This window comes from Tiliqua scincoides, chromosome 2 (assembly GCF_035046505.1).
Source record: "Tiliqua scincoides isolate rTilSci1 chromosome 2, rTilSci1.hap2, whole genome shotgun sequence".
NCBI classification, from domain to species: Eukaryota; Metazoa; Chordata; class Lepidosauria; order Squamata; family Scincidae; genus Tiliqua; species Tiliqua scincoides.
Window position 1 is genome coordinate 270,973,774 of NC_089822.1, and position 27,817 is coordinate 271,001,590.

At 49.1% G+C, this 27,817-nt stretch overlaps 1 protein-coding gene across 1 annotated transcript; it reads right to left on the minus strand.

The window, feature by feature from the left end:
* Positions 1–12,149: 12,149 nt before the first annotated feature.
* On the minus strand, positions 12,150–25,720 carry LOC136639207 (vomeronasal type-2 receptor 26-like). The gene is made up of 10 exons (XM_066613209.1): positions 25,692–25,720; positions 25,202–25,493; positions 24,695–24,944; positions 24,138–24,337; positions 21,605–21,835; positions 19,964–20,092; positions 19,645–19,837; positions 18,635–19,332; positions 16,940–16,978; positions 12,150–12,356 (listed from the first exon to the last, which is right to left on the minus strand). Exons 1-10 carry the CDS (start codon positions 25,718–25,720, stop codon positions 12,150–12,152), a joined length of 2,268 nt encoding a protein of 755 aa, XP_066469306.1.
* Between the last annotated feature and the right edge of the window lie 2,097 nt (positions 25,721–27,817).

The window sequence follows — 27,817 nt, forward strand, 5'->3', positions numbered from 1 at the left end:
CCATCCCCGATTCCCCGAGGCAATCATGGATTTTTTAAGAAAATGTGACCCTGTAACGACATTTCAAGCAAAGCAAGTACAGCCCCCGGACTCTGCAACCTGCGGTTACCATTGTGTGTGTTTTCTGCGCCTGCACTATAAGGGGCTAACTTTCAACCAGATTCAAGTACTCTATTCTGATGATTTGCTAAGGAACGATCGCATGGTACTGCTATTTGTAAAAAAGAAGCAGTATGTGTCGTGGCTTGCCCCGCAGTTTTTTTTATCAACTCCAAACCTGTGTGTCTTGTAGTAATTTTCATGGGTATGTTTTTCAATAAAATGATACCCCCACTGACGGGTTTAAAAGAAAAAATGCCGAAGCAGCTTGTTTTTTTTTTTTTAAAGTACTTTTATTTTTATAAGGTGAGCCATGCTACAGAGCTAGATTGTCTCTGCTTTTTAGAAGATCTTCTAGAAGCATATGGGGTATGTTTTAATTCTGTCACGGGGCTGTGGTTTTTCAAGTGATCCAAAGAGGTCCTGTTTCCAGGGTTGCCAACAACCATGGAAGGGATATTTACTTCAGCCATCGCCTTCAGAAAGACATCCCAGCCTTTAGGGGTGCATGCAGATGGCAACGCATGGATTTGTGTGATTCTTTTCACCAAGTCCAACATGTTGGAGCCTGGGATAGTTTCCCCTTTGTAAACAGAAGCCCCCTTTTCATTCCACGAAGAAACAGACTTGTTTTGCATCATTTTGTTTACCAGTATCTTTGCAGCATTCTTTAATCTGATGGACAGGCTTCCAAGACTTCATGATACACGTTGTCTGGAGCTGAAGAGGCATGTGCTTTCGTAGTTGTCTCAGCTGGTGCTGTTGGAGCTGGTATTGGTAACAACAAGCTCAGATGTCCTTTTTCAGCTTCCCCCTGTTTCACACGAGTTAGATATTTTTGAAGCAGAGTGGAATATTGTTTTGCCTTTTCATATTCTGTTAAATCCCTTCTCTGTAAAACATTTCACATGTCAACATCTAAGGAACTGAGGGCTGTAGTTCTGATCTTCTCCTGGGGAAGGATTTTTCAGTTGCTCTAGCTGGTGGCTAGGTACAAGGAACATTTATTCAGCGTGCTCCATCACCAGTTACGTAAAAGCTCTGCGACTAAAGGAAGAGCGATGCTTAACAAGGGTGCTAGAAATGCTCCAAACTGATTTACCAGCTGTTTCTTTTTTCTTATTGATAACCATTTATTGCTCAGTATTTTGATGAGCGAGCTGTTTTTTCTCAGCACAGAAATCTGTCTGCCAGATAAGGGGATTTACCTTTTAAAGGGTTGAGTGCAATTTCTGAGATAGCCGAGACTAGGACATGAGGACAGCATGGCTTTTCTCTGTCACCATGAGGCCTTAATAAGTAGCTGCAAAAGGGGCAGATTTAATCTCATGCAGTTAGACATGTTGCCATGAGGAGGACGCGATTACAATTGAAGGGTCTTGAGGTTAACTCACTTGCTTTTGTAAAGGGCTCCAAGTTTCTTTTTTTCATAGTGTAGACAACTGGCCAGTCCGGAGGGAAAAGCCCCATCCTCAATCTGTAAGACTCAGGCGTGGAAGCATTTAAGTCTACCAGCAGATACCCATAAGATTTTGCAGTCGCATCCTGAAAACTCTCTAGAAAGAACTGCATGTTTCCAGGGTACATCTGACATGCCAGTGTAACGATCTGTAGTTTGTCCCTAGGGTTTTTGAAGAGCACCATGTATTTTGCGTTTAAGGTAATGGTGCGATTGGATTTTCCCTGGAAGAAAATGTTCTGTGTGATGACAAAAATACTTAAATTACGATGGTGCACATACTTGGTAAAATCTCAGTACTGGAAGAAGCAGAGGCCATGAAATCATCAAGGATAATAAGATTCACTTTATTGGGGGGTAATAATTCATCATCATTAAACATCACAGGGAGCCCTTCCATAAAACATATGTGGGGGTACTTCTGAAGGAGCTCCTTGTACAAGGCTGCCAGCATGCATAACATCATACAATATTTTCAGGAACGACAGAGAGCACAGTACACGCATGATCCAACATGTTTTTTACAAAATACGTGTTCCCGCAGTTGCTTAGCCCTGCTAAAATGGCCGAAAAGGGGTGTTTCCACCGCACATCCATCTTAATACCCGTAAGGTAGCGTTCTGAAGTCTTTCAGAAGGACCCTTTTATCATATACAACCCTTAGCGTCTTCTTCACACTGCTTGTTTCAATATGCCACAGCTTTTTATTTCTCATTTCTGTGATGCGCTCATTTGGGGGAATCTCATTTGTCAGATCCCTTAAGTAGTCGCCTAAGGGGGGACGCCAGTCCCCCTCACAATGTACAAAGATAAAAGAATCTGTGTCGTGGTACAAGCACCTGTCCTGTAACTTGTCTAGCAAGTTGTAAAGCTCTAACCGCGCGTATGCGGTTGTAAAAGCCCCTATTAGTACATTTGTTCTCCTGGGCCGGCTGAGTGTCTCCAGGACACAGTGGCAGCCTCATCGTCTAGAATTTCAAACCCTGAAATATCATAGGCAGGAGAGAAGGCGTACTCCAGAAGCTGTGTAGGGTCCCTTATGATGCTGTTGTTCAGCAAGTTAGAATGCTGAGCAAATTTTCCCCATAAAGAATTTAAAAACAACTTTGCTATCTGCCGCTTTGCAGGGTTCACCTCAGTCTTTTTGGGGCGTAATTTGATTCCCTCTTTTTTACGATAATCAGAGATATATTTTTTCTTCTTCGCCTCATCCATGCACCACGTTGGGTAGCCTGATGCCTCTTGTTTCTGGCGTAGATGCATTTTAATGTAGCCAGAAAACAACTCGTCAGATCTGTTTGGAAAATCCCAAATTTCTGAAATTGACAAGACCCTATACCCCTTTTCCAAGGCTTGTATCAGTTCAACAGTGCAACAGGTGCCTTCGAGGGCTCGTTCCTCATCTGAGTGATGGCAGGTCTCCTGCTAGCTAGTTTCAGTGCATTTCTGGCACAAAGGGAACATGAGCTTCCCCCACACCCTAACCGGTAATACACAGAAAAAGAGACTTCTCGGGGGAACCACCTTTGTTTTTACAACACCAAAGTAGTAAGAGAGGGGCAAAAAGTTCTTGGTGATAATATCCGGATGCCCCAAAGGATATTTCTTTGATTTGTTCACATACGGGTAAAGGCTCATGAAGTCATAATAACATATTTCCTCCCCCTCTTTTGGCTTGTAATAGAGGGTTATGGTGTTTGTTCTCCCACCAAACAGAGCATCTCTAGGCTGCAGAGGCTGCGGTGGGTTTGTTTCACATAGAAACGCTTTAAGCGGTGCATCGGTGGCTATCATAGCCCGCCATTCGTGTTCCCAAATGGCTCTGACCTCAAAACCCATGTCTTTGATCCGGTCCTCTCTACGCTTGGTGAGATAATAAAGCATGTGGTAGCTTAAGTTCCTGAGCGGGTTTATATCTGATTCCTTGTAACAAATGGGGCAGCCGTGAAAAAAGCAACCGTAAAATTCTAAAGCTGTCGGCTTGCCCCCAATCACTGTGTAACTGTCCAGAGAAAACTCACCAGCCCAAAATTCCCTCCATTTCAGAGCGTGTTTGATTTCGATTGATTCTTTATGCTCCAGATACATCAACCACTGAATAGCTGGGGAGGAAAATCTTTTTCCTCTCAGGAGGTAGTTGTTCCATGGAAGAATAGCTATGGTCCCGCTATATAAAAACACGTATTTAAACATGGCCATAGCAACACTAGCAATGGTTAGGTATTGAAAGGGGTCTAACCCGTCCCTCTTCGCCAATGTAGTCATTCTCAGGATTTCATCCCTGAACAACAAACATGCCTTCTTCAGTATTTTTACATCCTGCTGGCAGTAATGTGCTAGCTCTTTCTGGAGATCAAAAGTGTTGTTCTTATTTTCCTCATACCACACGAGAAAATCTTTTATCTCATCGGGGATCATGGTGTCATACCCATAAAATTTTGGGTGGGGGAGAGGCCCTCAGTAATTCTAGTATTCAGCAGTGTTAAAAAAGTGGGGAAAATAACCTTTGCAGCCCTCAAACCCCAAAGCCTTGGGAAGCTTTCGAAGCTTCATGGGGAGGAAGTTTAAGCTGTCTATAAACATAATTTTTTATTTTTTCACGGTCACACACATAAGCTTACTGCCCTGTACAATAAGATTCACCTCCATCTTTTCCTTCACCAGCTGGTTTAAGATAAAGTAACTGTCATAGCCCTTCGCATTGTGTGCCAAAAATGTGAATTCTTTGAAATCTGGGGAGATAAAGGTTGTGATGAAGTCTGTAAGACAGCCTTCGCCCTTGAACTCCCAAGTTGCCCCATTGACTGTTCCTATCGCATATATTTAATTGGGAATGTGAATGCCTGTCTCCTGCGTACATTCAAAGTCATAAAAGATATAGTTGTTCGATAGTTCAGGTTGCCTAAGACAGGAAATGTAACAGAGATGGCCAGGTATAGCTAGTTCAAGACACACCAAGCACTTTTGCGGCTCTCATTTGTGTCCCTTATAAACATAACCTCCACATTCTTCACACTGTTCTTTAGAGAAACAGTCAATATTTTTTTTTTGGCCACTAATTTTTTATGAATGTTTAAACAGCTCTGAGAAGGGCATATCAGTCTACAGCTTCTACACATTACCCTGGAACACTGTCTCCGTGAACAAAAACAACAGCGAAATCTACAAGTGTGTGTGTGAGCATAGGGAGTCCCACAGAGGGAACAGTAATTTCTAGAGCCAAAGAATCCTTTCATGTTTAGAATTCCGTAATAATGCTCATTGTGTAACAGCAGAAAGTAGGACTTGTCATGTATAGGGGGACCCATTCTAAAGATTTCCCAACCTTTATCACCATGTATGACAACCCCTATATTCACTTGTAAATACCTTTTAAATCTCCCCAGGTCTGATAGCAGTATTTTTTTTTATCAGGGCCAATCCCTACCACCTCATACAGCTGTCTTGCACCCTGTAATAATTGATAATCAGTAAACCTCCTGCCAGCTATGAGAGATAAGAGACTCCACCCAAAACAGAGGTTGTTGTCCCCATTATTCAGGTCCACAAGATGTCGCTTTTTCTTTTCTTCGATCTTGCTATAAAGGATAGTGCTTATGAGTCTACGCCCTCGTCCACCTCTGTTTCTGATAACAGAAACAATGAGACACAGCAGACCATTGAGATAATCTTCTGCATTGCTCTGAATGAGATTCCCGATGTTATCAAAAAATGAGGAAGCATCCAGAGCTCTCTTGTGTCTCCTCAAGGAGAACAGAGGGTTATTTAACCCCCCCTCTAAACGCAATTGAACTAAATCAGACTCCTCTATCTCATCACGTAACTCATCAAGCAATTGCTGAATGCTGTTGGTAATGGCTTGTTCCACCCACAAGGGGTGACTTAATTGCTCCAGTTTTACAAAGCGGAAGGAAAAAGTGTATCTGGAGACATGGAGTCTCAGAGCATGCCATTCCCAATGCCCCTCCCATGCATCGGAGGCAGCGCATGTGGAAAGCGTTCAGTTTCCTCTCCTGTTGTGAGCAAAGAGTCCATGACTCGCTGCAGTACAGAAGTGTACTCAGGACACTTTAGATTAGGTAAAGCTTAGGTAAAGCTAAATTTCAAAGTTGATTTAAGGTTGATTTAAAGTTAGAAGACAAGGAGTTAGAAAGACAAAGAGTTAGAAAGAGTACACTTACCTTCTCCTTCTCTTCTTCCTTCTCCCCTTCTCCAAAACTCAGAGGTCCACTTGCCTTTTCCTCGCCCAGATGCTAAACTCGCAGTGCCTTACCTGGCACTTTGTTCCCAGAGGCACTTGTGGTCCCAGAGGCCACGCGCACTTCCTCAGAGAGTCCTTTAATTATTAGTCCTTTTCATTAGTCCTTTAATTTTATAAATAAGTCCTTTAATTATTTCTTGTCTTGTTGCTGTTAATCCCTCTTGTCTTTCAAGTCCAAATATTTCTTTCTCTTTCCCGACTGTGTTCTCCGCTACCTGCCCCAGAAAAATAAAGCTGTAGGAAGGGGGGGTCAGGCTTAAGTCCCTGGCTGAGCATGATGGCCTCCAACTCCTTCACTCTGAAACTGTTTGACACCCAGAGCCTTCGCCCCAGGGAGATAAAACTGGAGCATCTGGAGTGAATTGTGGTTTATCTCATGCCGTAGCCCCTTTCAGTCCAGGGGGGTTTAGATTAAATGCGACAGACGTATCTGCTGATAAGCAGAGCTTCCAGCAGCCGTCAGCCCACCATGTCTCCCTAACCTTCGCTCCTCTCTGAAGAAACCTGATCTACGCAGTCTTGGCTTGGAGTCAAGGCCCAATTGGCATGAACTGCCCCTCCCAGCCTCTCCAGGCTGTGGGCCATTTCACGAGGGCTCTGTAGACTTTTTGGTATGGCTGCCAGCTGGGAGGGGATTCGCTGCCCTCTGGGGGAGGGAGAGAGAGAGAGAGAGGAGGGTGAGCTCTGAGATTCATATATAAATACCTTCTCAGCATCTCCGGTGTACAAACATGTGTTCCTATTTGTATCATAGAGCTCAACCTTCCTCCTTCGAGGAACCCTCCCCCCTCTCTCTCCCTCCCTTCCTCTCTTTATATGTATGTATGTATAAGCACAGGCAGACCCTGACACTCATCCAAGGCTTGGCAGGGCAGCCTTGACGAGGAGGTCTGAGGAAAGGGAGGTGAAGGAGAGGGGAACCAGAAGAAAGAAAAGGTGGAGAAAAGCAAAGGGAATGGGTCTGTTCCCCCTTCTTTTGCACAAGCTCACATTCACCTGGTGCAAGTGATCCCAAATGGGCACACGGTTAGTTTGGTTTTGGAGCAGCAAACAACAGATGACAGGAGAATTCAGAGGACTTCTGACAACAGTAAACGTTTACTCGTTTGCAAACGGGACCCCCACCCACACAAGTGGAGGACCTCGAAGGATTACAATGATGCAGGTTTTCTAGGGTATTTTAGATAAGGGAGGGGGACAAGAGCACACAAAGAGAGGAGAGCATCCATGGGAAGAATAACATACAGGCAGGCATAAAAACATTTGGCATTTGTTATTAGCTCAGGATGTTAATTTGAGAAGGGCAATTCGATACGCATCGGCAATTTGTTTACAGACATATCCCTTACAGAGGATCTGGTACTCTTTTACCCTAACTCTTTCATCTTTCTTTGTTGATTGCCCTTATTTATGGCTTTCTGCCCACCCTTGGGGCCCATACTACAGCCAGCTTGTTCTCCGAGAGGGATATTAGGTGGACTGGTGGACTGGTGGACAAGGGTCAGAGAGGGGCTTTGTGGGTATTTCTATATTGTGAACTGAGCATTTTGGGATATTTCTATATTGTGAGCTGGGCATTTTGATATCAGTTTCCCCCCTGATGGGCACCAAGGTGGACAGAAAGTGGATGGAAATTTAGCAAATTAGCTTGGTAAAATTGGGCATGAGAGACAGGAGGGACTGTAGGATGCTGAGTCCTAACATATTGAAAACATAAGGGAACTGAGTAAATGCAGCAACAAGACAGAAATACAAGAACAGCAATAACTCCAATTGACACGAAAAGAGACCTAAGTTAACCAAAATCCACAAGGCAGTTTAACCAGTTGGGAGAAACACCATGGGTGACAAGAGTGAGCAAGAAAGGTACCTGTGCAGCCTTTCCTTGGGCTTGTAGTGGAGCTTTCTGGAGAGTAGGTGAGGGCCTGATTCATGTCCAAGGGGTACTTAAACAAATGGCGAACAATACAGCAAGAGACTTTCTTGATTTAGCTTCTGAGCAGAAGCAACTAAGGCAAACTGTGATACAACACCGCATTGTTCTCGATCTTTTATTGGCTGTTCAGGGAGGTGTGTGTGCCTTAATTGGCCAGGAATGTTGTGTTTACATTCCGGATACGTACAACGCTACCTGGGATCGTGCACATCACATACGCACAGTTGCTAAAGATATGGCTGGCAAACTGGTGGTAAGATTTTGGGCTAATCTGTTCAGTTGGTTCCCTGATGTGGGTGGCTGGTTGCATAACCTAATAAGGACTTTGGTTGTCTTTATCTGTATTCTGTTACTGATATATGTTTTAGTAAAATGTACTTGTTGCATGGGTAAGATAATCGTGTCTAAAGCATGCACAACACCTGAACCCAAGAGAGCATTATATTAATGCTAGCAAAGGTATTTACAAGAAATGACAGTTAATGGAATATATAATCATATTTCGCATATATCAACTTATATTATCATGTATCAATATATACAGAATAAGAGATTATGGTGGTAGCTCAGATTCACTAGTTCATCTGTGCCAAGAGGAGGCACTAAAGGAGATTTTTAAGGTTAACCTGTATTGATATATCTTCTTATATAAACTTATGTACTTGTAGAACTGAACATGAGCTGTTTTGGAGTGGCTCAGGGGAACTCAGGCTTACCATTGACACTAGCAAGGATCAGCATCAAGATCAACTGTGCAAAACCACCTTGTGTGGTTTGTGGGGCAGACATGCTTAATTGACGATGTATAGTAACATCTGTAATGTATTAAATTTACATATAAGATAGTGATTAAATTACAAAATAAGTGGGCAGGAAAATTATTTGAACAGTAGAACAATTAGGGGATGTTCACCCATATAACTTCAGCAAATATAGATGTCCTACCAAGTGTACAGGACTTGTAGAAGGGCAGGCGGGGGTTCTTAAGGCCGGGGGGGAGAATCCTTTCCTGTGGTTTCATAGTCTGGATTTTTCCTTCCCCCTTCAGCTGATATAATTTAGTACTAGTTGCTTTAGCTATATACTTTCTTCGGTCTTGTAGTTTCTCCCTAGTCTCCTGTACAGTCTCAAATTCTGGAGCATAAATTCTGGCCTGTCCCAGTGAGCGCAACCTGCAGGTCCTCCGAACTGCTCGCAGCAAAGTCCAACAGACTGCCAGGAGATGTGCTAACGACTACTGGCTCCAGCTCTGTTCCGAGATACAGATAGCAGCTGACACGGGCAACATCAAGGAGATGTATGATGGTATCAAGCAGGCCCTAGGTCCAACACAGAAGAAAATTGCCCCTCTGAAGTCTGCCACAGGCGAGGTCATCCAGGATCGGGTGCAGCAGATGGAACGCTGGGTGCAGCACTACTCTGAGCTATATTCCAGAGAAAATGTAGTCACCGAAGAAGCACTGAACAACATTGAGTGCCTGCCTGTGCTGGAAGAGCTTGACAGTGAACCAACCCTAGAAGAACTTCACGTGGCCCTGGACTCCCTTGCCTTTGGCAAGGCACCTGGAAAAGACAGCATCCCTGCTGAAGTCCTAAAATGCTGCAAAGAGATCATCGTCACTGAGCTGCATGAAATCCTCTGTCTCTGCTGGAGAGAAGGTGGAGTACCTCAAGACATGAGGGATGCAAACATCATCACGCTGTACAAGAACAAAGGTGACAGGGGTGACTGCAACAACTACCGCGGCATCTCTCTCCTTAGCGTTGTAGGAAAGCTGTTTGCCCGAGTTGTACTAAAGAGGCTCCAGGTACTTGCAGAGAGCGTCTATCCAGAATCGCAGTGTGGATTCCGAGCCAACAGGTCCACCACTGATATGGTATTCTCCCTTAGACAACTGCAGGAGAAATGCAGGGAACAACGACAGCCACTCTTTATAGCCTTCATAGATCTCACAAAGGCTTTCGACCTGGTCAGCAGAGACGGCCTCTTCAAGATTCTCCCCAAGATTGGATGTCCACCCAGGCTCCTCAGCATCATCAGATCTTTCCACAAGGACATGAAGGGCACTGTTGTTTTCGATGGCTCCACATCAGACCCTTTTGACATCCGAAGCGGAGTGAAGCAGGGCTGTGTTCTTGCACCAACCTTGTTTGGGATTTTCTTCGCTGTCCTGCTGAAGCAGGCCTTTGGAACTGCAACAGAAGGCATCTATCTCTGGACCAGATCAGACGGAAAGCTCTTCAACCTCTCCAGACTGAGAGCAAAATCGAAAGTCCAGCTGAAATGTCTGCGTGACTTCCTCTTTGCCGACGATGCAGCTGTCACTACCCACTCTGCCAAAGATCTCCAGCAGCTCTTGGATCGTTTTAGCAAGGCCTGCCAAGATTTTGGACTGACAATCAGCCTGAAGAAAACACAGGTCATGGTTCAGGATGTGGACACACCTCCCTGCATTACAATCTCTGAGCATGAACTGGAGGTTGTCCATGACTTTGTGTACCTTGGCTCAACGATCTCCGACACTCATTCTCTCGATACTGAGCTAAACAAGCGCATTGGTAAAGCAGCTACCAAGTTTTCCAGACTCACAAAGAGAGTCTGGTCCAACAAGAAGCTGACGGAACATACCAAGATCCAGGTCTACAGAGCTTGCGTCCTGAGTACACTTCTGTAATGCAGCGAGTCATGGACTCTTCGCTCACAACAGGAGAGGAAACTGAGCGCTTTCCACATGCGCTGCCTCCGACGCATCCTCGGCATCACCTGGCAGGACAAAGTTCCAAACAACACAGTCCTGGAACGTGCTGGAATCCCTAGCATGTATTCACTGCTGAAACAGAGACGCCTGCGTTGGCTTGGTCATGTCGTGAGAATGGATGATGGCCGGATCCCAAAGGATCTCCTCTATGGAGAACTCGTGCAAGGAAAGCGCCCTACAGGTAGACCACAGCTGCGATACAAGGACATCTGCAAGAGGGATCTGAAGGCCTTAGGGATGGACCTCAACAAGTGGGAAACCCTGGCCTCTGAGCAGCCCGCTTGGAGGCAGGCTGTGCAGCATGGCCTTTCCCAGTTTGAAGAGACACTTTGCCAACAGTCTGAGGCTAAGAGGCAAAGAAGGAAGGCCCATAGCCAGGGAGACAGACCAGGGACAGACTGCACTTGCTCCCGGTGTGGAAGGGATTGTCACTCCCGGATTGGCCTTTTCAGCCACACTAGACGCTGTGCCAGAACCACCTTTCAGAGCGCGATACCATAGTCTTTCGAGACTGAAGGTTGCCAATACTATACTTGTAGAACTTAAGTAATGTATATTGTTCTCTGAAACCGGTTCTTGGGCCTGCAAATATGGATGCAGACTTTGGTTGTGCAGTTCTCTGCTTACGCAGATAAGAAGGAATGTGTTTTTCAGCTTTTGACTGTGGCTGACATCCACGGACTTTTGCAAGGGAACAGATATAGCAGGATAATGAGAAGACCATGTCAAGAAGTTCTAGGGCGCAATGACCCGTGTTTATGAATTCTGGAAAGTTTAGAAAGTCCCGAGAAGCCAAAATGCGTCATGGTTGTTATGCACAGTTGGTTTTCTACTGTTATAAAAGTGATCACAAAAGGGGAGGTACAAGGGGTATGGTCTTGTCTTTGACAAGTCTGTCTGAGCCTGTTAGCTAATAAACCGTCTGAAAGAGAGCAACTCTTGACTTTTGATTTCGGCTCCTAATTTGAAAACAAAGAAATCCAAATTCTTTCTATCAGATTCCAGGCACAAAACTGCATTCCCAAACCCCAAGGATGAAAACCAACCCCATGGTGCAGTCCTGTGCTTGTGGGAAGTAAGGGCACAATCCCTATGCCCCTCTACTCAGAAGTAAGTCCCATTATAGTCAACAGAGCTTACTGCAGCATGAGAGCCCAAGCCTATGCATGTCTACTCATTATAGAGTCTCATTATAGCCAAAGGGGCTTACTCACAGGAAAGTGTGGCTAGGACTGCAGCCTCAGTGACTAGGATGAGATGCTTCCTTCCTTCACCTTCTGATTGACAGTGGCTGCAATCCTAACCACACTTTCCTGAGAGTAAGCCCCATTGAACAAAACAGGAGTTACTTCTGAGTAGACCTGGTTAGAATAGTGCTCAGTGCCTACCCAGAGGTAACTTCCATTGTGTGTCCATGGACATGTGGCGGGGGGGCTTGCCCTCAGGGGCAGCGGGGCCTCTTTGGGCGGTAGTTGCTCCGGCACCCTCCTCTTCATTCTGCTCGCACCCCCGACCTACAGGGAGAGCTGAGCCCAAGGAGCCTCCAGGCGGAGGAGCAGTCTACTCACCAGTCGGCCAGCTCAGCCAGGGAGGGGAGGCATGGGGCGGGCAGCTGGGCTGCTTCTCTTGCCCTCGTCAGCAGGCTGCATCTGCGGGCGTGCCGGCCGTTCGTGCCCTTTCGAAGGAGTTGCGAAAGCGAGCTCGCAAGTGCTGGTGAGCGGCAGCCGCGTCGCGGGAGACTCCAGTTGGCCGCGTCTGGCTCTCCCCTTCAGCCCCAGCAGCCTTGGTACCCGCTGGGAGTGACCCCCTTTCCCCCCGGGACAGGTTGGCCCCGCACGGCCTCTGCCCCCAGGAGGGTTAGCCCTGACATTTCAAGGCGTGAGCTCCCTGGCCAGCAAACGGTTCTTAGAACCAACAGCTGGATTAGGTAGGGGTTCTGTAGAATAGGTGAGAACCTGCTGAATCCCACCACTGCCTTTAACCTTGGAATAGAGGACGGAATTTTGGCATGTGCAGCTCAACATGAAAGGGTTTAAAAAGCTGCAGCTATCAAAATTCCCTCTGCTATGCAGTGGTTAAAGGAACAGGCATGCTGTCCTCCCTTGTGTCTGGCTACCCTGCTTGGAGGAAGCCCGTGCCATGTGGTGATCTCAGTGGGTGGCCCTTGCTCCAGGGATAAGAGGGCCTCCAAGGGGACGGAAGGGATCCGTGGGCTTTGCCTCCCCTCCGTGCCCCAGGAACATGCACGGACTCACTTGTGCTTCTGCCAAAGTGGTTTAATCGTGTGAGCCAGGGGTTCTCAGACTGGGGCACTAGGATGCCCCAAACAGGGAAGCTGTGTCTCTGCCCCCTTAAGGGGGGTGGCAGTGGTGCAACGGAAAGTGGGTTACAATCACTACTTTTAGCTTTTCTGAGGCACAGGGAGCCCCGGAGAGGGGGCTGCAGGCTCCCCACACCACCCCTCCCCCCAGAGGTTGATATAGGCAGTGGTCAGTAAAAAAAGACCCTTTGTCCCCTGCAGCGGTGCAATTGTGTTGCCATCACCTGCTTTACACCCGCAAACACTTAGATAGGCCCAAGATTTCTGAGAGTTTGGAAACCACTGGCGTAAGCACTTGACTTTCATTACCTTGCTACCTTATTACATCACAGGTCATTGTTACAACCATCTAACATGAGTTCCTGCTGCTTTTCTCTCCAGATGTGACAGTATCCTGGCCTTCAGCTGGTCGATGACAGTCTGGTGGTATGGCAGTCTCCACCACTGCAGTGGCCTCAGGTAAGTGATGAGGGATTTCTCCTGGGCTGGGGCTGGAGCCAGGGCTTGGGTCCCTTCGAGTTGGCACCACTGCACTGCTACAGGTTGTCCCACAGTGTTTCCTGGGGTCTGCTCGTAAGAGTAGGATCCCATTTGCCCTGCCCCAGAGCGTGAGGAGCAGAGGCTCTGGGGCTCTTACGGGCGGGCTCCAGCTGGGGTCCAGGGTGGCCACTCATGGGGCTGGCTCCTCTGCTCTTTCAGATTGAGGAGAAGGCTGGGACTTCTCACCCCTCTTCAGTCCTCCTGTAGGCTGCTGCTCCCAGCAGCGTGTCCTGAGGAGCTGGCCAGCAGCACAGTTAGACCTGCCCTCTCAGGGGTGGCGCTGAGGTTCAGTCCAACCCTGTAGCAGACCACAGACCTCCGGCACAAGGTGGCTGACAGCCCTGCCAATGTGGGCTGTGCCACCACCACCCACTCCAGAAACATCCTGTCGGCCATGCAGACCATTCAGGAGCTGCAGCAGGGTGACACATGTGCATCTTTCTGTGGCCTGTTGCAGGTGGCTTCAGAGTACAATGCTATCCTGGCCAACAATGTGAAGATTACAGATTGTTCACACAAACATGACTCCACTTCATGCAGTTTGAGGCACTTGCTCGGACTGAAATGATTTGTGTGTACCTGGCATTAGTCTAGCTTTTGCCTCCTGTGTAGGCTTTGATGTGAACGGTGGTTTGTCTTTGCACTGAATTTCTTTCTGAAGGAGGGCTGTGTACTTGCGCCGACCTTGTTTGGGATTTTCTTCGCTGTCCTGCTGAAGCATGCCTTTGGAACTGCAACAGAACGCATCTATCAGTATGCGGACTCACCTCCCTGCATTGCATTGCATGGCTCAACGATCTCCGACACTCTTTCTCTCGATACCGAGCTAAACAAACGCATGGGTAAAGCAGCTACCACGTTTTCCAGACTCACAAAGAGAGTCTGGTCCAACAAGAAGCTGACGGAACATACCAAGATCCAGGTCTACAGAGCTTGCGTCCTGAGTACACTTCTGTACTGCAGCGAGTCATGGACGCACTGCTAAAAAAAAGACGCTTGCGTTGGCTCGGTCATGTCATGAGAATGGATGATGGCCGGATCCCAAAGAACCTCCTCTATGGAGAACTTGTGCAGGGAAAGCGCCCTACAGGTAGACCGCAGCTGCGATACAAGGACATCTGCAAGAGGAATCTGAAGGCCTTAGGAATGGACCTCAACAGGTGGGAAATCCTAGCCTCTGAGCGGCCGGCTTGGAGGCAGGCTGTGTAGCATGGCCTTTCCCAGTTTGAAGTGACACTTGTACAACAGAATGAGGCAAAAAGCCAAGAAAGGAAGACCCATAGCCAAGGAGAACATCTATACCGGACAAGATGGTGGAATGCCTCATCAAAGATAGGATCTAAAAACACATAGATGAACAGGCCTTGCTGAGGGAGAATCAGCATGGCTTCTGTAAGGGTAAGTCTTGCCTCATGAACCTTATAGAATTCTTTGAAAAGGTCAACAGGCATGTGGATGTGGGAGAACCCATGGACATTATCTATCTGGACTTTCAGAAGGCGTTCGACACAGTAACCTCGCCAAAGGTTACTGAAAAAACTCCACGGTCAGGGTATTAGAGGACAGGTCCTCTCATGGATTGAGAACTGGTTTAAGGCCAGGAAAGAGTGAGTGGGTGTCAATGGGCAATTTTCACAATGGAGAGAAGTGAAAAGCGGTGTGCCCCAAGGATCTGTCCTGGGACCGGTGCTTTTCAACCTCTTCATAAATGACCTGGAGACAGGGGTGAGCAGTGAGGTGGCTAAATTTGCAGACGACACCAAATTTTTCTGAGTGGGGAAGACGAGAAATGATTGTGAGGAGCTCCAGAAGGATCTCTCCAGACTGGCAGAATGCGCAACAAAATGGCAATGCGCTTCAATGTCAGTAAGTGTAAAGTCATGCACATTAAGGCAAAAAATCAAAACTTTTATTATTATTATTATTATTATTATTATTATTATTATTATTATTATTATTATTAATAGTATTTATATAACGCTTTTCAACTAAAAATTCACAAAGCGGTTTACAGAGAAAAATCAAATAACTAAATGGTTCCCTGTCCGAAAAGGGCTCACAATCTAAAAAGATGCAACAGAATACCAGCAGACAGCCACTAGAACAGACATTGCTGGGGTCAGTTACTCTCCCCCTGCTAAAAAAAGAGGAGCACCCATTGGAAAAGTGCCTCTTACCCAATTAGCAGGGGTTGGGGTCTATAACTTTAGAAAGTCTATAATTTTAGATATAGGGTGATGGGTTCTGAGCTGTCTGTGACAGATCAGGAGAGAGATCTTGGGGTGGTGGTGGACAGGTCGATGAAAGTGTCGACCCAATGTGCGGCAGCAGTGAAGAAGGCCAATTCTATGCTTGGGATCATTAGGAAGGGTATTGAGAACAAAACGGCTAGTATTATAATGCAGTTGTACAAATCGATGGTAAGGCCACACCTGGAGTATTGTGTCCAGTTCTGGTCGCCGCATCTCAAAAAAGACATAGTGGAAATGGAAAAGGTGCAAAAGAGAGCGACTAAGATGATTACGGGGCTGGGTCACCTTCCTTATGAGGAAAGGCTACGGCGTTTGGGCCTCTTCAGCCTAGAAAAGAGAAGCTTGAGGGGGGACATGATTGAGACATACAAAATTATGCAGAGGGTTGACAGAGTGGATAGGGAGATGCTCTTTACACTCTCACATAACACCAGAACCAGGAGACATCCACTAAAATTGAATGTTGGGAGAGTTAGAACAGGCAAAAGAAAATATTTCTTTACTCAGCGTGTGGTACTCAGCGTGTGGTTGGTCTGTGGAACTCTTTGCCACAGGATGTGGTGATGACGACTGGCCTGGACGCCTTTAAAAGGGGATTGGACAAGTTTCTGGAGGAAAAATCCATTATGGGGTACAAGCCATGATGTGTATGCGCAACCTCCTGATTTTAGAAATGGGTTATGTCAGAATGCCAGATGCAAGGGAGGGTACCAGGATGAGGTCTCTTGTTGTCTGGTGTGCTCCCTGGGGCATTTGGTGGGCCGCTGTGAGATACAGGAAGCTGGACTAGATGGGCCTATGGCCTGATCCAGTGGGGCTGTTCTTATGTTCTTATGTAAATACTTCATTAGTATTAAACCAAACTAAAATATATACAGATATAGGGGTCAGGGCTTAGATCCTGTAAAGGAAATGAGATTAAGTAAATTTGTCCTCTGGAGGGCAAATGCTTTTTTCTTTGTCTTTCCTTGTTGCTGACACTTGGCCAACAGTCTGAGGCAAAGAGGCAAAGAAGGAAGGCCCATAGCCATGGAGACAGACCAGGGACAGACTGCACTTGCTCCCGGTGTGGAAGGGATTGTCACTCCCGGATTGGCCTTTTCAGCCACACTAGACGCTGTGCCAGAACCACCATCCAGAGCGCGATACCATAGTCTTTCGAGACTGAAGGTTGCCAAATACTAAAAACATAAGAACAGCCCCACTGGATCAGGCCATAGGCCCATCTAGTCCAGCTTCCTGTATCTCACAGCAGCCAACCAAATGCTCCAGGGAGCACACAAGACAACAAGAGACCTCATTCTGGCACTCACTTGACGCTGCTCTGTAGGCTGCTTTCTCTGGACGTTTCTCTGCAGAGACAAAACCAAAAAATCAGAGCTGGGAGGGACCTGCAGAGACCATCCAATCTGAATTTCCAGAGCTGGACTTTGTAGGCTCATCATACAAGGATTATTTAGCCACTGAATGTAGAGAACGTGGCTTCTGATGCATGTGGGGGAATCTAGATGGCTATCAGGCATTTCCTAGGCCAGTGCTTTCCAACCTTTAGGAACCCGTGGACCAGTCTGATTCAAAGAGGCAAAGAAGGAAGGCCCATAGCCATGGAGACAGACCAGGGACAGAATGCACTTGCTCCCTGTGTGGAAGGGATTGTCACTCCCGAATTGGCCTTTTCAGCCACACTAGACGCTGTTCCAGAACCACCATTCAGAGCTCGATACCAGAGTCTTTCGAGGCTGAAGTTTGCCAACAAACAACATAAAGAGTAGATGGTATTCTTTACCATTCAATGCACAATTCCATGCAGAATGCAATGAAACAAACTGCATTGAAATGTCTCTATTCTATCAAAAGTTATAGCCAAAAAGCCAGTGGGGGCGGGATGATGGGAGATCACCATGCCCACTGCCAAGGGTTGCAAGTCATATTAGGTATGTGGAAGTAAGTTAAGGTCTGGGCATTCAGCAGTATGTGGAAGCTCTTGGTTTTAGAGGCAGGCTGTCTCTGATTGCCAGATTCAGGGGAGGGCACCAGGACAAAGGTTGTGCCTGTTGTCTTTTGTGCTCCCTGGGGCATTTGGTGGGCCACTGTGAGATACAGGTAGCTGGACTAGATGGGCCTTTGGCCTGATCCAGCAGGGCTTCTGTTTTTATGTACTTAGCCACATCACAGTCTGGGCCAGTCTGGTCTTCATCCTTTCTCATACCATGATCCCAAAGAAATAAAGTATGAGACCCACTGCCCATTAAGTATTAGACCCACTGACAGTCAGCAGCTGAGTTACAATAGACCACTGGGAGGTGACTAAAATGGGAATAACCACTTAGCGGCCCACTAAGGGTAAAAAGGGTTGTATGTTTTCACAGATTTTGGTGTTTTACAAAGGCAGAAGTGCAGAAAGCAGTTACCTGTTTTTATTCCAAACTATAAATCATAATCACTTTAAAAGCGTTCTAGGTAGTTGATACAGGTAGTTTAGTGTCAGCAGATGGAGCCACAGTTATTACCCATCCACCTCCCCCTTAAATAATCAAAACCAAATAAAACTCTTTTTATGGCAGATTATTTGTGGTTAGCTCAGAAATCTCCATGAAAGGCTGAAGCTAACAGGTGAGCTAAACTGAGGCTAACTGAGGTCGCCATGAGGCCACCTGGACCTCCAAGAGAAGCTGTGGGTCAAGGTGTATCCCCAACCTGCAAATCATGTTGTTTTTGACTCTGGTCCATGCAAAACGCAGAGTCCAGCTCAACGGGTCTTTCTTCCCTCTGCCTGTCCTGGCGGTTTGCCCAGCAGTGAGTCAAACACTATCTTTCCTTTTCATCATTAGCTGTTCCTTTCTATTCAGATCTGGCCTCAGAAAAATAATGTAGCATTTGGGGAAAAAGAGGCAGCCCAGCAGCCCGGCGCTGGAGGCCAGGATGGAGAAGACCTGCACGGCCACCGTGTGCTTCCCCTTCGTGCTCAGGTAGGCGGGCACAAAGGCCACCCAGACGCTGCAGAAGACCAGCATGCTGAAGGTGAGCAACTTGGCCTCGTTGAAGGCCCCGGGCAGCCGCCTGGCCAGGAAGGCCCCTGTGAAGCAGATGGCGGCCAGGAAACCCAGGAAGCCCAAAGCGCCATAGAACAGGGTGACGGACCCCGCATTGCACTGCAGGATGATTTGGCCGGGCTGGGAGTGCCTGTCGGAGTCTGGGAAGGGTGGAGAGATTCCCAGCCAGGCGGTGCAGAGACCGAGCTGGACAGCGGAGCAGGAGAGGATGATGGCGTTGGCCAAGCCCTTCCCCAGCCACCTCTGCACCCTGCTTCCTGGTTTGGTGGCCATGAAGGCCAACACGACGGTGATGGTTTTGGCCAAGACAGAGGAGAGGGCCAGGGAGAAGATGATGCTGAAGGCCGTTTGGTGGAGGAGGCAGGTCACCCTCCTTGGCCGGCCGATGAACAGAAAGGAGGACAAAAAGGAGAGCAGGAGGGAAGCAAGAAGGACGTAGGAGAGGTCCCGGTTGTTGGCCTTGACTACTGGAGTCTCCCGGTGCTTGATGAAGGCTCCTAACACAAAACCCGTGGTTAGGGAGAAGAGGAGGGCGAAAGATGCCAGAAGGGCCCCCAGATAGTCTTCGTAGGACAGGAAAGTTATGGCCTTGGGGACACACTGAGTCTGGGCCTTGTTTGGATGCTGGTCTTCTGGACACTTGTCGCAATGATCTGCATCTGAAACAAAAAGTGTCATTTAATCTGCCTTACATCCCATAATAGTCTGTCAGCCCAATCAACTCCCCCCCCCCCACCGGTACAGCCATGCCAGAAGCACCCACAATGTATCTAGCTTGAGCGGGGGGGGGGGGGGGAGTCCAATAACTCTGCCCTCTCTTCGCTCCCCCCTCCGGCCCCATTCCTCCCTGCCCTTACCCCGCTCCCCCCTCCCAGTGGCTGACCTGCTCCAGCAGGCGTCAGCGACACACACAGGAAGGCTCCAGCCTTCCCACAGGTGCTCTGGCCATGCGCTACTCGGCGCACCAGCAGTCACCAGAGGAACACACATTCTGCTGGGCCCAGGACTGAGCCTCGTGTCTGACTTCATTCCACGAACACTGTTGCGGGTGAGCACTTCTGCAAGAGACTTCAACTGATCCAGGCTGGGGGAGTCCTTGGCTTCCGACAACGTGCAGTGGAGAGAAGGGAGGGTGACATTCCGTGGAAGGAGACAGGACTGAAGTGCAGAGAGGCAGGTTCAATTGTCACCAGTGACTGAAAGCGACCCTCAGGACTGGGATCAGGGCTGGTCTGTGCATGTCAACCGAGGCAGTCACTCTAGACACAGCTGGGCAGGGGTCACCAGCTCTGCCTCCCCCTCCTTCCATTCCCGGGATTGAGAAGCAGGAAGGAAATGGAAGAGGAATGCGGAGGAGCGAACAACAGAGAAGACACTGAAGCTCCCCACTCTCCTCTCCTCCCGCTGCAGGGCCTGGAAAAGGCAGGGGCAAGTGGGGCTGCAGAGGACCACACAGAGGGTGGGGCATCCGGTGGGAGGGCAGCACTCGGCAGGCTGCCTCAGAGGCTGGGGGTCCGGGCTGGCCCTGGTCTGGAGCACAAAGCACTGGGGATGGACGGACAGGCAGAGGCAGGTTGACGTACTGGCCAAAGAGAACCCAACCAACCTCCTACTGCCGTGTCACTTATTTAGGAAGGTTTCGCGGACAGACAGTAATGCAGTTTGAACCACAGGGAGAGCCTGCAGCTGGCTGTGTCCAGTCCTGCCCCCACTTCTCCCCCCCACCTGCAGACACAGTTTACTGTCCAGAGTAATTTCTCACTAAGTATTTTGTGAGATAAATGATGGCTGTTAAAGGAAGACAAAGCATGAAGGGCTCTGACTTAAGGAATGTCTGGACACCTCCACAGAATGGGTCTGAGTCAACCTTTGCCCCACTCCTCACGAACAGCCCATCGCTCTGGAGCCCCCCACCTTCCTGGGAGGAGACGGTCCCTTCTGCGCACCGAGCACACGCGTAGCAGCACAGCGGCCTTCCTTCCTGAATCAGCTTGCTGTGTCCCGGGAGGCAGCTGGCGGTGCACCTCGACTGAGGCAGGGTCTAAGCAGGAAGACAAGGCGCATCAAGGAGAATCTGTGTGGTGGGGGAGCAGTTTGTTTGTAGCATTGAGTCACACAGTTGGGAAGACCCAACAGGACCTTGAGTCTTATGTTAGCAGGCACCCCAAGACAGTTCTTGAGGGTAGAGCTTGGGGGAAGAATTGGGAAAAGACCCCTCCCTGATCCTCATGGTGATGCTGCACTCCAAATCCCAGCACTCCCAGAAGTTTCACAAAGACATTCGGCAGCATGGGCTCCTGACAAGGTGGGATCCTGTGGGACTCAGGAGGTCAAAGGACAGAGCCCCAGTGCTGCCACATGCAGACCACACTCCAGCAAGTGTGGAACCAGCACCACACACTGCCCCCAACCACAGAGTGGCCATGTGGTCCCGAAAAACGTCAAAGCTGGTGGTGCTGAATTCCACTGCAGAACACACTTGCCCACCCAGATTCTGCTGTGGGTTGTCCTCCAAGGCCACTCAGGCAGTTTCACTCCACAACCCAAACTGCAACAGGACTGATATGGGTCTAAGACTTCCTTAAAGAAATTCTACCCTGTCAAAATAGGAGGCTCTTCCACTTGCTGCAGGTCAGCTTCTCCAGCTGCCATTTTAAGTCACTGACTGCAACCTCAGGACCCTCCTCCATGTTTTGCATTGGGGTTTAGTTGTGGCTGCCCCAGCCATGTTTAGCCCTGTTTGGTGCCACCAGAACCCGCATTTGTTGCCTGCCCATCACACACTGCTCCTGCCTTTGCTCTATTCCTGCTGTCAGGAGTTTTGTCTTGTAAAATATGTGGGCAGGAAAAGGACTCTCAGGTTTTGAATCTTGAGATGAGGCATCTAATATTTTATTAGATGTTTGAAATCATGGATTTCCCCACCTGGTTGAACCATCCAGACCACACAATGGAGCCCTGGTCTATGGTGACGTGGAGGCCTGGTGGGCTGTGTCGTCTTGCCAGGCTCCCAAATGTCACTCTGACAACAGACTTGTTGGGAAAAACCACCCAGTTTACAATGTCAAAGTCGGCTGCCAGATCCCCGTCCCCATCCAGATAAACGCCGTCCAGGGAAGTGTTGTAGACCCCAAAGTTCCGCAGGAAAGGATGGAGCTGACACAAAAGAGAAACATCAGAGGTCAGGGAACCGTGTTGGGTATTTCACAGAGATTGAATCTCCTATGAGTCAGGGACGATGCCAATTTTCTGATTGGTTGGTTTGTCTAACCCCCATTTTCTATTCTGCTGCCCAGAGGCAGATCAATCCCACTTGCCCTCCTCCAGGTACGCCTCTGCCTTGAATCGTGAGTCAGTCCAGGTGAGACACAGGCAACTTGATCACCGCAACTCACCACGTGGTAACAGAGCAGCCCCAACGTGGCATTTGCTGAATCCCATGAGGGGAGGGAGTTTGGGCATGCTGAGGCCTCTTTGGCAGAAGGGAAAATTTGTTCCCCTCCTTCAGGGTAAGCCCCCACTGTCTCCATGGGTCAACTCGGACCTGTGTTAGCAATATCACTGGTGCATGACCGCCTTGACAGGTGAAGGGAAATTGGGTCTAGAAAGTGCTTCCTGTTCTGCCCATCTATTTGTTCCACCCTCTTCTCAACTCCCTCCCAACCCCTGTGCAGCCTTACCTGCACCAGCAGTCATCCAGGGTTGAGTGTTGGGAGAGTTAGGATAGACAAAGAAAATATTTCTTTACCCAGCGTGTAATTAGTCTGTGGAACTCCTTGCCACAAGAAGTAGTGATGGCTTCATGCCTGTATGCCTTTAAGAGGGGATTGGACAAATTTTTGGAGGAGAATCTCATTACGGGTTACAAGTCATAGTAGGTCTGTGCAAGCTCTTGGTTTTAGAGGCAGGCTGCCTGCCAGATGCAGGGGAGGGCAACGGGATGCAGGTTGTGCCTGTTGTCTTGTGTGCTCCCTGGGCATTTGCTGGGCCACTGTGAGATACAGGAAGCTGGACTAGATGGGCCTTTGGCCTGATCCAGCAGGGCTCTTCTGATGTGCTTATAAAGAGGAGTTTTTCAAGGTGTTCTCTTTCTGTCTGGCTTTGGTAGTGGCCTGGACTCAACCACCAGTTTCCCTAGTAAACAGAGGGTAGCGGAGAACAGGGGCATTGAACTTTTAGCTCTCCACAAGGCACAGCTATGCCCTGCCCAGCCCCCCCCCCCCATTTTTCCTTCACAGAGGCATGTGAATGTTTTGCTCCAGTGTGAAATCTGCATGAAGCCAGCCTGAGCTGTACTGCATCTGAGCTATGCTAAGCTAGATGTGTAGATCTGCAGCACAGTCTGCCCAGAACAAGGGAAGGGTTTTGATGCTTTCATTGCAATGGCATCCTGGAGCAAGTGTGATCTCTAGCCCCCCCCCCCCCCACATACACACACTCCCATGCAGGTACAGGCTTTGACAGAGAGAGAGAGAGAGAGAGAGAGAGAGAGATATGCCAGTGGGGCTGATGGTGGCCAGTGTGGCAGTCCAGGCTGGGGGGGGCAGCAGAAAGGGGCAGGCAGAGCTAGCCAAGTGTCCCCCAATTGATAGTGGCACCTCGTGGCAGGACCTCTGAGAGGAATCATCTCAAGGGTACAAAATTTCATTAGGGCCCCTTCCCAAAGACAGAGGGGGTGAAACAGAGTAGCAGGTGGCAATGGGGCCAAACAGTCAGGGGGAAAGTGGCAACAGCCAGAAAAGTCTTTGGAGCCCAGGTCTACCAGTCTTCCCAATGCAGAACTCAGGTCTACCTGCCTGACTGGCATTGGCTGCTAGATACAGAAAATAATTTGGAAAACAAAACCCACTCCTGAGTCTCTCTCAGATCTTTCCAATAGAGAAAACCATTGCAGGAGACGAGCGTTCAGACTCACCCCAGATTGAAAAGCATCCTGTTTGCACCAGAACAGACTTCTGCAGCAGCTGCAGCCCCACAGCCATGTCCCTGAGCTCCTCTACACCCCTTCACGATAAGTGGATCCATTGTAGCAGGCCAGCTTCCTCGCTGATGTGACACTGTTCAGGAATGTCCCTGGGCCTGGAGCGTATGGCTGGTGGCAACAGTTGCTGCCACGTACCCACGGCATTGCCCCCAGCATCCTATGTGGGCAGTGAATCTGGGTGAAACTGGAAAATGTCAGATTCCAGGAAATTTCTGGGCCCCCTTCTTTGGCTCCCTTTCTACCCTGGGCCCAGGTACAAATTACCCCCTTTACCCCCCTCTCCTAGGCCCTGCCCAGGGGCTGCTGCTGGATGGTCTGTGTCCCCTGGAGCCACTTGGAGGGGGCAGAGAGAAGGACCTGTGCAGGGAGATTCACTACTGGATTTCCCTGAAAGATACGTGCCATTTCACTTCCTTCTGACCTTGTTCCAAGGCCCATCAGTAGCCCTGACTGTCTGGGTGGGGAGAGGAGTACCTGCCACGCCTGCACCCTCGGAACCTCCAGGCTGCCTCCGGCCTCCACCACCCTCCGCCGTAGTCGAGACGAAGACGCGGCATGTAAGGCTTGTGCCATGGCCTGGACAGCACTGTGGATGGCATAACTGTTCAGGGCCAGGGTTCTTTCCATCACGTCCCAAGGCAGGGGCTGCGGTCTTTCTCTGCACCTCGTCCAGCCTTTCACAGACAGAACAGGCTTCGGAATCACACAGTGAAATCCCCCCTCCACTAACCGCTGCCAGGTGAAGAAAAGCATTTTGAAATCATTGTAATTTATACTTTTCATTGACGGGATTAAGAAGGAAAAAAGACCCTGAATGTTCTGGAAAGATATTAGACTGAGCCGCAGCTCCAAGCTGATGTCCCAAAAGGCTGTTGTGATCCAGATTTTCCCCACTATGGGTTTTATTAACATTTCAACTACCCCTTGTATAATGCGTATTCCTTCTATGAAGAAATCGGTCTCTGCATAGTAAAGAAACACGTTGACTTGTCTCTCCTTGAGGAATGATTCCGTACGTATCGTCACTTTACCTGTAATTATCCCCGAAAAGCTCTGGGAGTAAGCAACACAAATGCCTCTCTGAGTTAACAGGGGCGTCAAGGTCCTGATGAATCGCTCTCCGTTGTTAGTGTCTGGAGCAATGAGAGCAACCCAGGACCACTGGAAGTGCAGGAGCAGCCCGACCACCCCCACGTACTGGGGCTCTTTGGGGACCGTCCGATAGAAAAAGGGGGACCGAGTTCTGTCATTCAGAACATGAGCCCTGAAAGCATAACTGACCTGGGAAGGGAGAGAAGAGATGGATGTTTGGATTTATCTTCAGATCACATATTTGGTGGCCTGAGCTTGTTAACAGTGAGCAAAACCCTTTTTCATTCTGATGCAAGGAAGCCCCCACCCACTGCAAGGACACGTTCACGGAACTAGGCAGTGCTTCTCTGTTCAGCCTACTCACACATTGCATGCCCCACCTCATCTTTGGATGGGAGGCAGCCACGTGGGACGAGACGCAGCCTGTGCCCTCCACCCACTCTCACCTGGGGAATTTTGTAGGCAGTCAACATGGCTGAAATATGGCTGGAGAGGTCAGCTTCAGCCCCTTCAAGAACTGCCAGCAGCCGTCTCTGCCTTCCACAGCTGTAGTTTGGAACACGTGTCTGTCCAGTGGAGAGCAGGTCTACAAGGGCATCGGAAGTCACTCGGGCATCAGAATAGGTGTTGTAGATGTTGTAGCCCAGAGTGACATTGGGCAAGAGCCTGGGGTCCCGGTTGATCTTCTCAGTGGCAAACAGGAAGGACAGGATGAGCCAGTTCCGTGTACCTGCTTTCCTGAAACAAAAGGACTGTGCGGGTTGTTGATGCAGAGGTCTGGATTTTGTTGGGGGTCAGAATTGTGGCTACTTCAGGTCTAGTTCAGAAACATGTGGGGATTCCCATATGAGGGTTTGGGCGTGTCAGGCTGGACATCCATGCTGTGAGGTGACCAACCCTTTCCACTCTAAAAGGAAGCCAGGGCAGGGCCCCTACCCAACACTATCCTCTGCACAGGTGACCATCTAAGGCTGCCTGGACTGAGTCAGTCCCTTGGCCCCTGAACTCAGCATTGCCCGCTGACTGGCAGCAGCTCCTCAGGGTGTCAGGTGGGGATCTTTCAAAGGCTGGACTGCCAGGGATTGAACCTGGCATGCAAAGCAGGTGCTCTCTCTGTTAGGGGCCAGGTGGGGGGACTTTTGCCATCACCTTTGGGGGGAAGATTTCATTGGTCGGGATGGTGTTCAGGGGAGCCCAGCTCAGGAATCACAGTGGCCTTGTGTGCAAAGGACACATTGCCTGGAGATGCAGGTGCTTCTCAGAGCCCAGCACTTCTCCCTCCCAGCAGCAATGGCCAGAGGATATGAGGGCAGAGGCCAGAGGGCAGCAAAATGGCAGATGCGCTTCAATGTCAGTAAGTGTAAAGTCATGCACATTGGGGCAAAAAATCAAAACTTTAGATATAGGCTGATGGGTTCTGAGCTGTCTGTGACAGATCAGGAGAGAGATCTTGGGGTGGTGGTGGACAGGTCGATGAAAGTGTCGACCCAATGTGTGGCGGCAGTGAAGAAGGCCAATTCTATGCTTGGGATCATTAGGAAGGGTATTGAGAACAAAACGGCTAGTATTATAATGCCGTTGTACAAATCGATGGTAAGGCCACACCTGGAGTATTGTGTCCAGTTCTGGTCGCCGCATCTCAAAAAAGACATAGTGGAAATGGAAAAGGTGCAAAAGAGAGCAACTAAGCTGATTACGGGGCTGGGGCACCTTCCTTATGAGGAAAGGCTACGGCGTTTGGGCCTCTTCAGCCTAGAAAAGAGACGCTTGAGGGGGGACATGATTGAGACATACAAAATTATGCAGGGGATGGACAGAGTGGATAGGGAGATGCTCTTTACACTCTCACATAATACCAGAACCAGGGGACATCCACTAAAATTGAGTGTTGGGTGGGTTAGGACAGACAAAAGAAAATATTTCTTTACTCAGCGCGTGGTCAGTCTGTGGAACTCCTTGCCACAGGATGTGGTGCTGGCGTCTAGCCTAGACGCCTTTAAAAGGGGATTGGACGAGTTTCTGGAGGAAAAATCCATTATGGGGTACAAGCCATGATGTGTATGCGCAACCTCCTGATTTTAGAAATGGGCTGTGTCAGAATGCCAGATGGGAGGGAGGGCACCAGGATGCAGGTCTCTTGTTATCTGGTGTGCTCCCTGGGGCATTTGGTGGGCCGCTGTGAGATACAGGAAGCTGGACTAGATGGGCCTAAGGCCTGATCCAGTGGGGCTGTTCTTATGTTCTTATGTTAGGATTTGCCCCCACCCTAGAAGCCCTTCAGGGCTGGCTGATTGCTCAGGGGCTGAATTGGCACCTTGAGGACTGCAGGGGGCTTGCCTGTTCTGTAAGGGAGGGGGAATTAATTAAGTCATCATTGTTCATTCTGCCTGGCCAGGCTCATGGCTTGTGAGGTTGGGGGAAGGGGGAGAAATTGGGAGTCAGTTGGTGATGTGGTTTCCCTAAGCAGCCTCTTAGGGGAGGGCAGAGGAGGTCTGAGGACTGCGACTGCCTGACTCACTGCTCAGGCTGCAGGGTGTGGGTGGTGGGGATGTGGACCTGCTACAAGGATCCCAGATCTAGGCAGTTTCAAACCACCACCTGTGAGCGGGGGGGACGACGACTCCCCCCAAGTGTGGGGCTACAGATGTGGCGTGGCAGACTGCACTCCAAATGGTGCCTTAGTGTAAGGATGCATTCCCAGATTTTCCCCCATATGCAGAAAGATTACTGATTTACCCAAGAAAAGGACACAATAGGAAAAGCCCCCCACCCCAATTTGGGGTGGCTGGAAGCCATGACATCAGACGGGGCTGTAGCAGCCACCAAGCCCTCATCACCAGACCCTCTTGACTTACCTGGAAATGCTGGTTGAGGGAGGCTCAGTCAAGGGCCGTGGCTGAAAGAAGACACGGGTTGCGGAAACAACCCCACCGAGGAGGTAGTCTCCTGGCCTGTAATAATTGAGCAGCTCCTTCTGCTCCCTGATCACAGACTGGGGGCATTTTGCCTTTAGGCCCCCCCAGGCCACAGGGACCAGGAGCAGCAGCAGCAGTCTGGGCACC